The sequence below is a fragment of the Branchiostoma lanceolatum genome, chromosome 15 (genome assembly GCF_035083965.1).
Source record: "Branchiostoma lanceolatum isolate klBraLanc5 chromosome 15, klBraLanc5.hap2, whole genome shotgun sequence".
In the NCBI taxonomy this organism is placed as follows: domain Eukaryota; kingdom Metazoa; phylum Chordata; class Leptocardii; order Amphioxiformes; family Branchiostomatidae; genus Branchiostoma; species Branchiostoma lanceolatum.
The window spans coordinates 546,418-561,444 of record NC_089736.1 but is presented as its reverse complement, the minus strand read 5'-3'; the positions used below and the strand labels follow the sequence as shown (position 1 = coordinate 561,444).

The 15,027-nt window shown below is 46.0% G+C and overlaps 1 protein-coding gene across 1 annotated transcript in view; it reads left to right on the top strand.

The window, feature by feature from the left end:
- The first annotated feature begins 419 nt into the window (after positions 1-419).
- LOC136420984 (palladin-like) overlaps positions 420-15,027 on the top strand; it is an 18,812-nt gene continuing 4,204 nt past the window's right edge. The window contains exons 1-15 of the mRNA XM_066408127.1: positions 420-481; positions 1,075-1,209; positions 2,109-2,248; positions 6,518-6,666; positions 6,972-7,275; positions 7,770-7,881; positions 8,337-8,424; positions 8,684-8,873; positions 9,243-9,425; positions 9,888-11,373; positions 12,013-12,071; positions 12,793-12,924; positions 13,413-13,536; positions 14,128-14,292; positions 14,804-15,008. Of these exons, the coding sequence (XP_066264224.1) occupies positions 420-481; positions 1,075-1,209; positions 2,109-2,248; positions 6,518-6,666; positions 6,972-7,275; positions 7,770-7,881; positions 8,337-8,424; positions 8,684-8,873; positions 9,243-9,425; positions 9,888-11,373; positions 12,013-12,071; positions 12,793-12,924; positions 13,413-13,536; positions 14,128-14,292; positions 14,804-15,008 (3,534 nt within the window). The remainder of the gene's footprint in view (positions 482-1,074; positions 1,210-2,108; positions 2,249-6,517; positions 6,667-6,971; positions 7,276-7,769; positions 7,882-8,336; positions 8,425-8,683; positions 8,874-9,242; positions 9,426-9,887; positions 11,374-12,012; positions 12,072-12,792; positions 12,925-13,412; positions 13,537-14,127; positions 14,293-14,803; positions 15,009-15,027) is intronic.

The following is a 15,027-nucleotide window of genomic DNA, read 5'->3' as shown; positions in this document are numbered from 1 at the left end:
TATGATAGGGCAAATTTCCAGTTGAAAAACACCGCGACCCTGTCTCGATTTTAAAGTAGGGCGACCTCCTGACGATCAACAAATACAGCCGACTGTTTGAAAGAGACTTGACAGATTTCATAACAGGCCTAAATAACAATGGGGGAAAAACAACTGACGTTTTGCACACATGCTGTTAGAAATTGTACACACGCACACACACACACACACACGCATGCACACACATACACACATACACACGGGCGAACGCTACCAAACACAATACCTTCTGGTGAAGGTAATAATCCCATTTTTATGAGGCTGATTAGAACGAGAGAAGGAGAGCGTTCCTACATCAACCTTCCTCTAGAGCCGTGACCTCCCGTGACCCCGCACGTGGCCCTGCATGGCGCCAATTAAGGTCACATAAAAACCTCTTAATGAGGAGAACCTTGGAGCGCTTCACGTTAGAACTAACATCTGCGCGTGTGGGAGGGAAGCTGTCAGTGTACTACTGTAGGGGAGGGAAGCTATCAGTGTACTATTGTAGGGGGCGGGAAGCTATCAGTGCACTACTGTAGGGGGCGGGAACCTATCAGTGTACCTCTGTAGGGGGTTGCACAGTAGATGTTCAAATGAGTTCTCTGTCCCAATCCCTAGACCTGATTGTACATGTATTACACTGAGCGACCTGTCACACATAACCTTTGCACATCCTGCTGTAAGCGTTGTTTAGACAGATAATTAAGATATCTTTAGATGCAACAACCACCACAATGCAAAAATAGGAAAATATATAAAATACTTCTTTGTCACACAAAAAATAGCGAAAATAATGATTAGCCCCACTTGATTGTAACACTATATCAAAGACTTATGCTAGCCTTTATTGTATTAGTAATTAGGATGTTAAGTTTTATTTTATACCTCTATTTTGTATCATGTTTGATAGTTGTTGCCATACTTTGTACCGTGTACAATTGTCGTGCAATAGAGTTCTTCTTCTAATAAGGATGCCCCTATTGTAAGTGGCGGCAAGTTTTGAACACATCAATCCTGGGTTCATAATTGACTTAAATATTTCTCTCCGCACAGCTCCACCCCCGGTGTTGTTGTTGAGAGTTGTGAGGCGGTCCTGGGCCGGACGGGCTCCATCACGGCCGCGGTGCGAGGGGTGCCCAAACCGCACGTGACCTGGCACAGACACCTGCAGAAACTGCACACGGACAGGTGAGAACACACCTGCGGAAACTATAGCCTCTACCAGGCTCCACAGGTCGCTGGAAAAATCGAAGAAATTAGCCAAATGGACGGATAACATGCTTAGTCCGTTATAGAAGCTAGAGGATGGCATATTGGACCCTCTCTCCGTAGCCGACTCCCTTAGCATACTATTCACTCTATTTGGCCAATTTCTGCTATTTTTCCAGCCATCCGCGGGGCCTGGTAGAGGCTACAGAAACGACGCACTGACATGTGAGCACACCTGTAGCACATTAACACCTGTCTCGAGCGCTGTAATCATTAGTTAAGTCCTTGTAGTACCTCTATTGCTCTGCCGACGTCACGGAAACATCTTCAGCGGATCCTCTCCTGGCAGTCTCCTGAACTTGAGGCGCGTCATCAACACCTGACGCTTCTCGCCTGTCTCTGCTCGTGATGAAGCAGCTCCTAGAAATAACCGTCAAGTGTTTTTCCCCGCTCCTGCAGTCTCTAGTAGTCTACTGCTCACTGGTTTCACCCCTCCACACGAGTGCTCTTCAGCCTACGTTCTGCCTCATGCCTTCTCCACGACTTTCAGATTTCACAACTATGCTCATCACTTGTTAAAGGCATTTAGTAGAGACGTGAATAGTTTCATCAAGTTGGTATATCGATAGATATTAAAGACCTTTACACACCTAGCTGCCGAAGTGAAGTAGAACCAGTCAGTATTGCCCTGAGGAAGGCGACAGACGGTCACCCAAAAGTCGGCAGGTGATTATCACTGGTTGTGCACAAAGAACTGTTATCCAGAATTTGGTAGACATCACAAAACCATCGATCGAAAACTTAAAGAAATGCATCCATGGCAACTGTCATTTATTTCCAATCCCTTCGTGACCTTGATCTTGACCTTGCCTCTGCAGGAAGTACCGTGTGCTGTCACGTGACCATGTGTACTGTCTGAGACTGCGCAGAGTGGAGCCGTGTGACGCGGGAGAGTATCTGTGCGTGGCTACCAACCCCAGCGGGCGGGAAACCACACAGGTCATCCTCACGGTCAAAGGTAGGGTCACTCAGGGTTAAAGGGTAAAGGTAAAAGGTAAAATCAGAGGTCAAAGGTTGATGATCACCACTGAGAGCGTTGAAAGGGGAAGCATCCACGTCAATACAACGCAGAGTTAGAAGGTAAAGTTTATTAGAAAATGATGTCATGGTCAACGGGTGAAGGTCAACATGGTTTAAAGACAACCAAAGGTAAAAGGGCAGAGGTCACTCACCAAGGTCAAGACCAGATGTAGATCTTGGTCGAGTTCAAACTTGTGTGAGGTCTGGCGGTGCCCTTGACGGCCCTCTCTGTCCATGTCAGAGTTCATAGTTCAAGGTCTACAGGTCAAAACTTCCTCGAAGTCTAACATTCTTGATTTGGAGAAACCCGCTTGTCCTGAGACGTTGCCGCCAGCTGTGTCACTAAGACATGTCCCTTAAGTCGGTTGCGCTTGTCATTTCCTCATGACGTCACGTAATGACGTAGGTGAAGGTTATGCCTAAACACCGAACGGGCGGATAAACATGGCGGGAATTCCAGGGTAGAAAAGTTGACTCCGCGCGAGGAGGGACGCCAAATATTCCTCCGGAACAACGTCATAAAGAGCAGTTCCTGCGCCCACTGTGTGCTGGGAAGGAAATGGCCGCAACGTCATTGTAAAGGAATCTAGCGCGGCATACATGTATCGCTGTGCAGTAAAAACCCAAAGGGGCGAGTACGGCGCTCCCGGGATTCGAACTCACGCCGATCCCAATCCGCACGGCTTGGGAATTCAACACGCTAACCACTAGGCTAAAAGGTCCGGACCAGTTAGACTGGTCAGTTAGTGGAGGTTGATCCCCACTGTTACAGTGTTACAAAAATAAAACGGCAGAATCTGAAGTAATCTTAAAAGACGCCCGTTTCTGTTTCTTGAGAAACAGAAGAAAAATAGCATCAAAAGATCGTCACAATTTGTCTACCATTTCTGTAACAGTACTTTGTCACTGTTACATGGCAATGTTAGTGTGTAACGTAACCACCCGACCAGATATCATATAGCTACTGTAAATAGAGAAATGTGACTTTCACTCGTTTCGGTTGCAACCCAAGAAATAAACACAAACATGCTCATGACTTACTAATCCAGAAATTACATACGATAGTGGTTGATTAATTTTTTTGTACAGAAGTTAGGCATGGAGGCAGAAAGCACGGGTTGAAAGAATTGGCGTGAGCAACAGCAAGGAATTCGTTTCTTCAAACCCTGCAAAAAACATTGCAAACTGCCTGAAACTTGCGGGGATCGAAAATAGCTGTACGGATGGCGCATTCCTGGAAATGGCGATCGGATTGTGTACGCAAATATTTGTTTGTCAACAAGCAGCGTGTGAAGAGCGCGGCCAGACTGTGTAAACAGCCAGAGTCACGTACACAGAACCGCCGGTCAACACGCGAGGGTTTATACTGGGTGTAAGTTTGGCTATTGAGGGCAGCATGAAAGGGAACAACAGCAAGAAAGCATACCGAGTACCAACCAACTCTTGATGGTAACAAATATGGCAAGTTTAATATCTGGACCAGAGCTGCTTTCAGCTTTTACATTTTCCCGTCCACCTTTTGTTTGGGAGACCATGTTTTGAATTTTCGTCGTTAAATTCGTCATTTGAAGCTTACGAAGATACATTTTCATCAATTTCATTTTTTAAAGTTCAGACTTTGGGACGGACAGACTGTATTTTTTTTCGTCCCGACGAGATCTTGACAATGGAGTATGTTCTATTCAGGACTACTCTTCAGCCCCCCCTAAAACAGTGTCTTGAGTGTGCGGCCCTCTGTACGTTCGTTACTAGTCCCACTTGATGACAAATCATTTAGATAGAAACAAGCGAGTTGTTTATGATGTTTGCAAGCCGTAAACGGACCGCCAGTCCTTTTTATGGAAGTGCGATCGAAAACAAATACAAACGTTAAAACTCATGACTCCAGTTTTATGAATGAGTGAAAGTTCACTTGTAAAGTTATCGGCTACATTGTAGCTAAATATTGGGGGTGGGGGCTAGATTAGGCCATTGCACTGGGCAACCTGAGAGAGGGGTGTTTTTTTAATAATTTCTGAATCAACATTTCCTCAGCATTGCTTTGTTACACGATACTAATGCACCATCTTTCGTTCTGTGGGATGTTCCGACTATTCCTTGTAATATACTATAACATCTATATTATTAAAATATCTGTTTCAAAGTGTGCATCTTCCTACGTTACACATAGACTGGTCCAATTTTTGTGACGTTTACACGTTCTGGCTTTGCGGACCGTTTGATGTAAGTCCCGGATGTTTCTGATCATTGATTCAAAGAAAATTTCCTGTCTGTTAAACCGAGAGAATCAGGCAAGGACCGAAGGAAGGAGAAGAAAAAGATGAAAAGAATAAAAATGAAAGAAAAAAATCCCCCCTCCCATGTCGCCTGTACAAACCGACGTGTTGACCTTCCCTCTTACAAACGACCTCTGGGTGTACCAAGGTCAAGCACTCTTCAGCCCAGTTTGCCCACCTGTCGCTCTTACACACCTGTACGCCGCCGTACCGCCCACCCACGCCGTGACGTCGTGACGTTAGAACGACGTTTCCTACCTGCCGCCGCCTACGCACGGTTAGAACAACCCTTATCGCGTTAACTCGGCGTTAGATCAGATCAGCGTGTTTTTCTGCGAGGTTATCAGCCCGTATCTCTCCTCTCCACCCCGGCCTGGAGACAGGCTTGTTTTTCGCACCGAGACGACCAGAAATGACCTACTTGAACCTTGTACAGTGTGTACATGTATGTACACTTACTTTGTTCTATAGCCTGGCCAGTGGCCTACATAGAAGGCGTCCAAATGGGTTCTGACATTGCCGTTTTGTTGCTGATTCGCCACTGACTTGGCCGAGCTCGCCCGAAACCCGCATGACTGTGCCTCTCTATTTGTTCCTATCATCCATCGTAGCGATCAACGAATTCTATAGTCCAGGTTTGTATCTTCTATAAGTTGTTCGATGTGTTTTTATAGCTTCTGATCACGGTGTCTTTTTCCTGAGTGGGTTCTGTAATATTTTCTTACTCTCCCAAGTACTTGATTGGGTCAGACGGTAGAAAACGTGAGGCCACAATCTTCCCAATCAACTTCTGCTTGGAGAGTACTGTTTTCTGACCGATACTGTGTTCTGAAAGGTGTGTATTGGATACTTTATATCACGGTAGAAGTCAGGGAACAGAACGTAACCAGAAAACAAGGTATGTCCAGACGCCTGCTAGGAGCCTGTTGTGTAGACTAGCTTGTTAGTGTGGGAGTTTTGTGTGCCCACACTTCAGCTGTTTTCCGCTGTTACCTGTAAGTGTGTCGCTCTGTGTTCCAACATGGCTTCACACGTGCCGTCTTAGCTCACCTGGCGTCAAGGTAGGTTTAAGGAGTCGTGAAGACGTCTTAGAATCTCAGTGTCTCAGAATCCTGGCGAGGCCTTGGAAGGTCTTACTTAAAGACGTCTTTGTTTTGACGTTTTCTTGGTTGGTCATATTTTGTGTTTATTACTACATGACGTAGTTTGGTAATCTCTAAGCAGATACTGGGAGGGAAGACGGGAACATTTTCCACCTTGTGTGTCAGAGAAAACGGAACAGGTGTCTTCCCTGCTAACATTTACTTTGAAATGCGTCGCTTGTCGTACAAGACGTGGTGATTGCTCATTATCGTGTGAAGTAGCGAAATAACGTTCCTCATTACCCGATCTAGCCGTGTGGAAAACAACAACAATAGGTAATGGCGACATGGGAGGAACGGAGCCGTAGAGATGATTTTTACATTCAACCGTACATACTCTGGACAGTGGTTTTATTCCTGGGTATTTGATACTTGTATAAGTAATACTTCTTTAATTGTTTTGTACTTTGTAATTTTTTTCTAGCTTTATCTCACAGGCGGCTAGGCAAAGTACATAACATGCAAACACACAATACATGATTCATGAAATACAACTGCATACAATACATCATACGAAAACAACATAAACGGATGTAGCTGGTCAGCACAATGTGGTGTAGTTTTCTGTATGTGGAAACAATTTTTTGAAAATTCTCAAAAGTATTAATTCAACCATTTCGGCATGTCATGTGATCCTATATCATTTTGTGAATGTGTGACTCTTAATTCGAGAAGGATGCTATTTGCAAGTCTTACAACTGTATTATTTGGCTGCGGTGTTGTTTCAGTGCATCTGTGTACCAATCAGTCAATAAACTAATCTGTCATTTTACCCCCGCGCATGCGCAGACCCTCCACCCGTGATGACGTCAGAGTCGCCCCGCTCCGCGTTCCAAACCTTCGGTGACGCGGACAAACCGGAAACGGAAGTGAAGAAAACGCCATTCGGTGTTCTGCGCAAGATCATCACCAGAGGACACCCACTACTGAGAAGACAGGTGAAAGAGTCTTGAGAAAAGCTTGAACTTTCTTAACCTTGACCCAGTAATGACGTCACATTTTCATTAGATCAAGTGTCGGCAGTGAGTGTATCCGTTCTCGAAAAGGGCCGAAACAGTTTTTGGTACTTAATCAACAGCCAAATGTCGTTATCAGCCTTTTCTGTTCAATGGTTTTTTTTTTTTTGTTATCTATATAACTTTAGATTAACATTCGAAAGTTTCTATGCGCTTGTTGGGTCAGTAAAATTTGCAACCTTGCAACATAGAATTCAGCCATATAGCCCCCCCCCCCCCCTCCCCAGGATGCACAGGAGCAGGAGGCGCCGCAGTTCGAGCGGGACTTGTCGGACCAGGAGGCGGAGGAGGGCCGAGCGGCGCGCTTCCACTGCACGGTGTCCGGACTCCCGGACCCCGCCGTCTCCTGGCGCAAGGACGGACGTGACGTCACGCACAAGCGGAAGTACGTCATGGAGAGGGATTCGCGTGGCGGCTGCTCATTGGTGGTTCCCACGGTAACGAAGGAAGATGAGGGCGAGTACGCCTGCGTGGCCAAGAACGAGGCTGGCAAGGCCAAGTCGTCGGGTCGGCTGAAGGTCAAACCTCAAGGTCAACCGTCTTCACTTATCAGGCTTATTATCTTTATTTCATTCTAGTCACATTTTTCTGAACAACAAAAAACTTGCCATTGGAAAAAAGCACAAAGTGCTGTCAGGAACCCTCTGCTAAGGAAAAAAGAAATAACAGACGCGACGTAATAATTGCAAAGGTAACAAACAAGTCCAATTGAGACGAAATAACGAATCAAAGTAAATAACAGTCAAAGTAAATCAAACCATAACATCTCTTAGACGTGTCGTTTTGAGCTAAAAAGCAACGTTACAAATGTTCATATGATGTCCGGAACAGAACTCCTTTGACGAATCCGGGTGCTTCTTTTATAGTGCACGTAACGTTGTCACCCCCTTGTGAATTTTCAAGAGAACTGCATATGTGATGAGCTGATAGAAGTGGTTTGAAGATGTTGTAAGTGCAAGTTTAGACTAAATGAAATCTAAGTGGTGTTCGATGTTGTTTATCTATTGTTTGTTTGTTTCCATCAGGCTCCATGATGCCGAACGCGTTCGACACGGACATCACGCGCGTGCTGAGCCGCATGCAGGCCGCCTCGCTGTCTGCGCAGGAGATCGACCCGGTGGACGCCAAAGTACCCAGGTCAGATATTCCTACCGTCTAGAGAACCGAGTAAAGAAATGAAGAAAGACTGAATGCAGTCAGAGGTTGTTTCTAAAACTACCTGAGCTGCAGAATACAGTAAATCCTCATCATAGAACCGAGGAACGGCAAAAAGATGTCTGAGCTGATATATCATCGGTGTTTTGCATTGGATTCATGATCACGGTATACAGAAATGGAGTTCTTGCTTGGCTGAACAATGTGTTCTTGAGCAAAAAAAGTCGTAACGGCACCATTAAACGAAACATAGTGGGGAAAGATGAAGAAAGACTGAATGCAGCTGTGGAAGTTTAAACGACTCCAGATGTCCAGATGAAGGCAGACGATGATGATGATTCAAATGGTAGATGGAGAGAAAGTAGATACGTCTTCAGACCATCTTGTCAATGTAAATCTGTTTCATGATGAATGTGTGATATGTCATTTGTGCCCAGGTTTGAGAGGAAGATCACAGACACGGAAGCGCGGGAAGGGGGCCGGGCCAAGTTCAGGTGTAAGGTCACGGGGAAACCCCCTCCTCAGGTGAGAACTTGGTATCGTCCACTAGAGATGTTTCCTCATACAAGAGTAGATTTATACCAGCGCTAGACACTAATCTGTCTGTAAACGTGGCTTATGCATATTTGTTCCGATTCTCTTCTTTTGTTCTGAATATGAAGTCTGAAAACAAATATAGCAGCAAACTTTCATTGAAGTCAAGTACCAAGTATGCCTTTTTATGGTGTTTTATCACAGGTATGGTTCTCAAGGTAGGAAATTTAAAACTTTATTACGTTTACAGGTCACGTGGTACAAGAACGGCCAACCGATCTCCGCCAACAGCAGCAAATACGTCACCATCCATGACGCGGACGGCACATGCGCACTGCTCGTGCTCAAGGTCGATGACGACGATGACGCGGAGTACGTCTGTAAGGCCACTAACTGCGCAGGCGCGGCCGTGTGTAGCGCAGAGCTGATTGTCGAACTCGGTAAGACTGGCGGGAACAAGTCAGTTTACTGTTTCATGTCAAAGCTATCTAGCTAGTGATACTGAAGAACAACAACATTTCCATTACGTCCTTTGAAAATGCTTATTTTTATCATATGCTTTATTTTCCGTGAACCATTTTTGTGGGCTTTTCTTCTTCCACTCCTCGGGTTGGCTCCGCGAACGAATATCAAAAGGCATTGTCCACGCCTGGTTATCAATACCAAAAGCGTTATGAACATAACCTGAATGTTATCTAGGAATTCTACTCTGGGAATAATAACATCCTATGAGGATAATTTCACATATGAAAAGGGCAAAGAATAGATAAATATGATAAACTTTTTATTACTATTTTACTTCCCAACAGCATCCGACGGTCGAGACGACACCGACACGGAGGAGGGCGCCACCATGCGGCGGTCTCCCATATCTGCATTCCACCCGCTGTCCCCTCGGCGCACCCCCCTCCCCACCCGACGCACCCCCCTCCCCACCATCGCGCCCGTCAGTGTGGTGGAGGCGGGATACGAGGCCTCCATGGACTCATCAGGTGGGTGAACATTTCAGACGATACTTATTGTGAAAACTTAGAATCGATTTTTTAGAGTAGCGATTGTAGGAGCCCCAGCAGAAATCAGGTGGCACCAAGGCTAAATATGACGTGTCTGCTCAAGAAATCATATGCAAATGGAATGAAGATGTGCCTAGCAGGCTTATCCTTTAAAATGGCTGAAATTCTTAATTCCACAGTTGTGTTCTAGTACATTTCCGTATTAAACTGAGTAGATGATCCTCATGCCGGGAATGTATCACAAACTGCTGTCCTCTCCCAGGACAGCGACGCCGCTGACGAGCTTCTCTTCCACTGTTCATTGTACTTGTCGAAAAGATCTATGGAAATTTTCCTTGCCAAGACAATGAACCTGTAAATACTGTACATAACGTATGTCTTCTCTGTGACGACCACTCTACAGAGAGCTAAACTGGTCACACTTTATCTCTCACCCTGCAGCGGCCCAGGACAGCGACGCCGCTGACGAGCTGCTGTTCCCGGTGATCCTGGAGACGGGCCCGTTCGTGTCCGTCCAGGAGCCGACCGACAGCAGCTCGCTCTCCCGCCCGGACTCCGTCTCCTCCGCCGCCTCCCTCAGCACCCTCATCATCCGCAAAACCAGCCCCAGCCCGTCCGAGCAGGCTCGCAGACTCTCCCCGCTCGGGTACCGGGACACGTCCGACTCCGTAGTCTCCACCGACACGCTGTCTGTACTCGGGAAGGGGAGGGGCAGCAGCAAGTCTAGCAGGAGTCCGAGCCCGAAGTCACGACATCGCCTCTCGCCGAAAGCGTTCTCCGATCTAGACGAAAGGAAACTAGTGAGAAGAAGAAAAAGCAGCAGGTCCGGTTTAGACAGTCCTTCCCCGAAACAGATTTCTCCGAGACTCAGGAGAAGATACAGCACCAGTTCCAGCCCGCCCTTTAAGAAGCATCTTTCCCCCAAGACAAGACGAAGAAGTAGCAGGTCCAGTAAGTCCAGCCGTAGCCCCAGCCCCTCCCCCAAGCAGTTCTCTCCAAGACTCATGCGGAGAAGTCTTCAAGAACTGGACTCCAGCAGTTCCGACTCGACCCTGACCTCCCCGCAGAGGTCGCCGAAGCTGAGAAGGCGGAGTAGAAAGCTCAGTAGGAGCCCGAGCCCGGTAAGACGGAGGCGTTCTCCTCAGCCGGTTACTCAAGACGTGGAAGCGACCATGCAGGCCTTGAGTAGAACCAACAGTCCCGGGCACAGACGGTCGCCTAAACCCGTGGTGGGAATAGAGGTTCAGGAATCTATAACCGGGGGAAGAAGGTCTAAGGAAGCCAGCAGGAGAGGTTCGTTATCTCCTACTACCTTACCTTTGTTAGAAAACATCGTGACGAGCACGCCGATTATCAAAGACGGGTTTCTGAGTCCAATGCACGGTCTCAGCAGAACTACGAGCCCCTCAGAAGCGCCCCCTGTGCCAACTATTGGTGTTGCAGTTGCAGGCGGCCGGCGGTCGGCGGGCTCCAGTAGAAGCGGTTCCCGCGGGATTTCTCCGACTCCCTCCATAGAAATAGAAGTATCGGAGAGCAAGACTGGAGGTAGGAGATCTCGCGCCTCCAGTTCCGCGAGTTCCCGCGCGATGTCGCCCGCGCCTTCCATTGAAATCGAAATCATTCCAAGATCCTCCAGCGCCGCGAGCTCTCGCGGAATCTCGCCGACACCGTCTTTAGAGGTGGAGGTCTCCGAGAGCAAAACGGGAGGTCGGAGGTCAAGGACGTCCAGTGGGGGAGCGTCTCCAAGTCCTTCCATAATCCTAGACGAGTTCGAGACAGTAGAAGAGGAGCCGGACTTGGAGAAAGGACAGGATTTGGCGAAGGATCCTGAGTTCCATTTCCTCAGAGTTCCGCCGAGGTTGAGTTACGGGCAGTCCAGACCGTCCAGCTCGGAGTATGAGACGCCGGACGAGGAACCGACCGAAAGGTTAGTCTTCTTAAATCCTTAAGACAGCTTGCTTCCGTACTTTCTGTAAACCTTTCCTTTTACTCTGTATTAGCAAAAAAAAAAAAACATGCAAAAGAACAAACAAACCGACGAACAGAAATAACAGACCTTTTGTACCGCTGGTCCTTCGTACTCTAAAACGTGCGTGCGGCAAGGACTTTCAAATTTCCCGCCAGTATTACCCATCATTCCGTGCGGGAAATCCGCCATCTTTGTTTTCGGCGAGGCAAAACTTAGCAGACGACACATGATCGCTGAGAAGGTTTACCAATTTTGCTTATTCCCTGCGATGACTGGGAATCGCCAGGTGCACATTTCGTTATACTAATGTCTTAGGAGTATCTTTTAAATAATGCTGACCGGGGAACGACCATTCAAGCTGTGATTTGTCGAAGTTTTGAGTTGAGAAATGTTGTTGTTGTTGTTCGGTGGGGAGGGGGGCGTGGCCGCCAAGTTCTAAGGTCTAAAGTAGCTCTATCCCCAAACTGTAGCTCTTTGCAGTTAGTATTTTGTTAAACTAAGGCAACAACACTTTCCTGTGCGAATTCTGACAAGTTTGAAGTTGGCGAATCGACAAAACTAGCGTGTTGATGTGTGCCCTCCCTTCCTGCACTTCAGACATGAGCCGACAGAGGGCGCAGACCCAGGGAAACTCCACCTACCCAGACCGCTCGCAGGTATGTCAGGATAGAGGGTTTTATTTTCCAACAGTAGCACAGGTAGACTGCATATGTTCAGCATCTTTAGTGAGCAAAATTATTGTGTACTGATGATATCAGGATGAAAGGATTGGGGGGAAAGCTAGTAATGGTAAAATACACCATAGTCCTCTCATCCCATCATCATATGTTTGTGGTAAATTTTGATATATGAATTAGGGATAATTCCTTTAGTAAAGAAATGATCCATAGCATAGGCATGAAAATTCTACAGTCATTTGTTTATCCATCCATCAATTCATATGTTTATTGAGGAATCAATGTTAATTAATCTTTTTTACGGTTTTGCAATTTTTCAACATTTCTCTATATTCAGCTTCATGGTCCCTTACATCAAATGCTAAATTTGAAAGTAGGTAATGTAATGGCAGATAAATTTTAACAGAAAAATGATACAAAAAAATGGTAGTAAACCATGTATTTGTATGTAGCAATAATCCATTCATGTATTTTTATCGCAGCTTGGGTAAAATCAAACTGAGACTTTTGGTGAAAGTCTTTTGCGTGTCTTTCTGTATTAGCAGAATTGTTGTTAGTCTGTGTAACGCAAACTCCAGCTGTCAGGGGGTTTCTGTCCCCTCCCCACGGTGAGCGGTTACAGGGCGGCGAGTGGTTACAGGAGGCTTGATTGAAATCAGGCTAAATTGTTGTAATATCAGTTTTTTCCTTTTCCCCCCAGGCCCTGAGAGAGAGGGGTTCCTCCCCAGCGGCCGGCGTAACCTTGAAGTTCAGGCGGCAGAGTTCAGCGAGCCACTCAAGAACCTGTCCGTCACGGAGGGGTCAGAGGTCAGACTGGACTGTAGGGTCGCAGGTCAAGTATTGCTCAATGTTGTCTTTACAAAGTTGAAGGAATTGATATCATACGGACTGAATGAAAGTCTGGATTTTGAATTTTGTTTCATCAATAACTTACATGACATGTATGAGTGTATCTCTAAATTGAGAAAGTATGCAATGAACATTTTTTTCAACAATTAGAACTCAGCATTATGATCATCTATTCCCATTTCGGGAAGTAGAGACCAGCTGCAAAAAGACTTTGCACAAACAAAATGTGGTGGAAAAAATGCTCGAGTTGGCTGACCTCGATTATTGTCAGATTTTGCGCTCAGAAATGGTGCAAATAATTGCTAATTTTACAAGCAGAGTTTTCAAACAGAAAGTTGAAACTTTAATGTTTTTAGTTAACGATATCAAAGAAACTACTTTTTCCAGATAGGCTTCTGTCTCTATAGGGTGTTTGTAGTCTGCGTTGAGTTGATAGTAAGTCTAAAGTGACTGTTGCTGTCTCCCCTGCAGGCCTGCCCAAGCCCACCGTGTTCTGGTTCAAGGATGGGAGCGAGGTCCGGCCGCTCAGACTGGGGGTCGAGATCAGGGCAGAGGAGGACATGCACACCTTGTACATACCTGTGGCGGAGAACAGGTAAGGAGCACACCTTGTACATACCTGTGGCGGAGAACAGGTATGTACTAAATAGAATTTCTAATCTCTCAAGACCCAACTTGACTTAGGAGTGGAAATTCAAAATGAACTTCAACCACTTTGTGATGGGTTGTTTTATGATGCACATATTGTTCCTGTGACATCCTCCAAGAAATAACCAGCACATTTTGTGGTGGTTTAATGAAGGGCTTACAGTTAGGCTAAGTATATGTGTGTCATTAGCAATATTGAAAGTGTTCTTAGGCTGGTTTAAGAGTACTGTAAATGCATTTAAGTTCGCATGGTTTTATGTTTGCGTTCGACAGGGGGGCAGGAAGGCAAAAACCTTCGTGGGGGTTTTAAGTTTGCGGCGAAGAGCTTACCGCAAAAAACACAAACATAAAAGCACCGCAAACATTTCGGCATTCAGGGTATTTTGATGTACTCAGAGATGTGTATTTTTCATAAAAATCTTTAAAATGTATCATGTTGTTTCCAGCCACGAGGGCGTGTAACAGTTTAAGAGTACTGTGAAAAGACTTAGAGACTCAGAGATGTTTATTTCTTATAAAAAATGTCTGTTGTTTCCAGCCACGAGGGCGTGTACATGTGTCGTACGGAGAACGCGGCAGGAGTGGCCACCTGCAGTGCCATGCTGCACGTACAGGGGGCGCCACAGGACCGTCCCACCAGCTCCGGGGACGAACACGTCAGCAGCTGCATCAGCAGCTTCTCACCCATGACCAACACTTCAGGGTACGACCTCTCAACTTTGCCTTCTTCACCGTTTACCTTTGACCTCTCAATTCTAATTCAATAAATTTCTTTTACCAAAAGTACACACTCAAGGCACTGACCTGTTTGTCGGGTGTCTATGGATACATAAAGACATTATAGAACACTAAGAAATATGACAGCATAACATATTTGCACAGACTAATACTTTAGATAACTATAAAGGCCTTGTTGTTTTGATTATATTGATGACATCCCCGTGCGAATAAAAAAATTTTGCAAAAAAAAGTTGCCTTCATTATGAAATCTATGTGGTCAGGAAGGATGAACAAAAGTTAACACACAGAGTTTGATATACCAAAATATATTTTTGTTCTTTTAAAACGTCTTCTTTCACTTTGGAACTGACTTTGGCATTATGACATTAGTATCTGTTTTCTGAAATACTTTTTTGCAATTTGCAGCATGTATTTTCTCATTTTGCAGCTGCTTTTTACGATTCACAGTGTGGCCATTTGTTTTATCTTTACAGAAGTTCGACGTGTGAGAACCTGACGGACCACACTTCGGAGACCAACTCGCAGGAGGGGTGGTGTACTCCGGAGCAGCTGTCGGACGTGGAGGGTTCTCCGGAGTTTATCAAGGAGCTGGAGTCTCTCCACGCCGTGCAGGGGAGCAGCGTCATCTTCGAGTGCGAGGTCACGGGGTCACCCGCGCCCGCCGTCACCTGGTACAAGGTGAGAGAAATGCATGCAG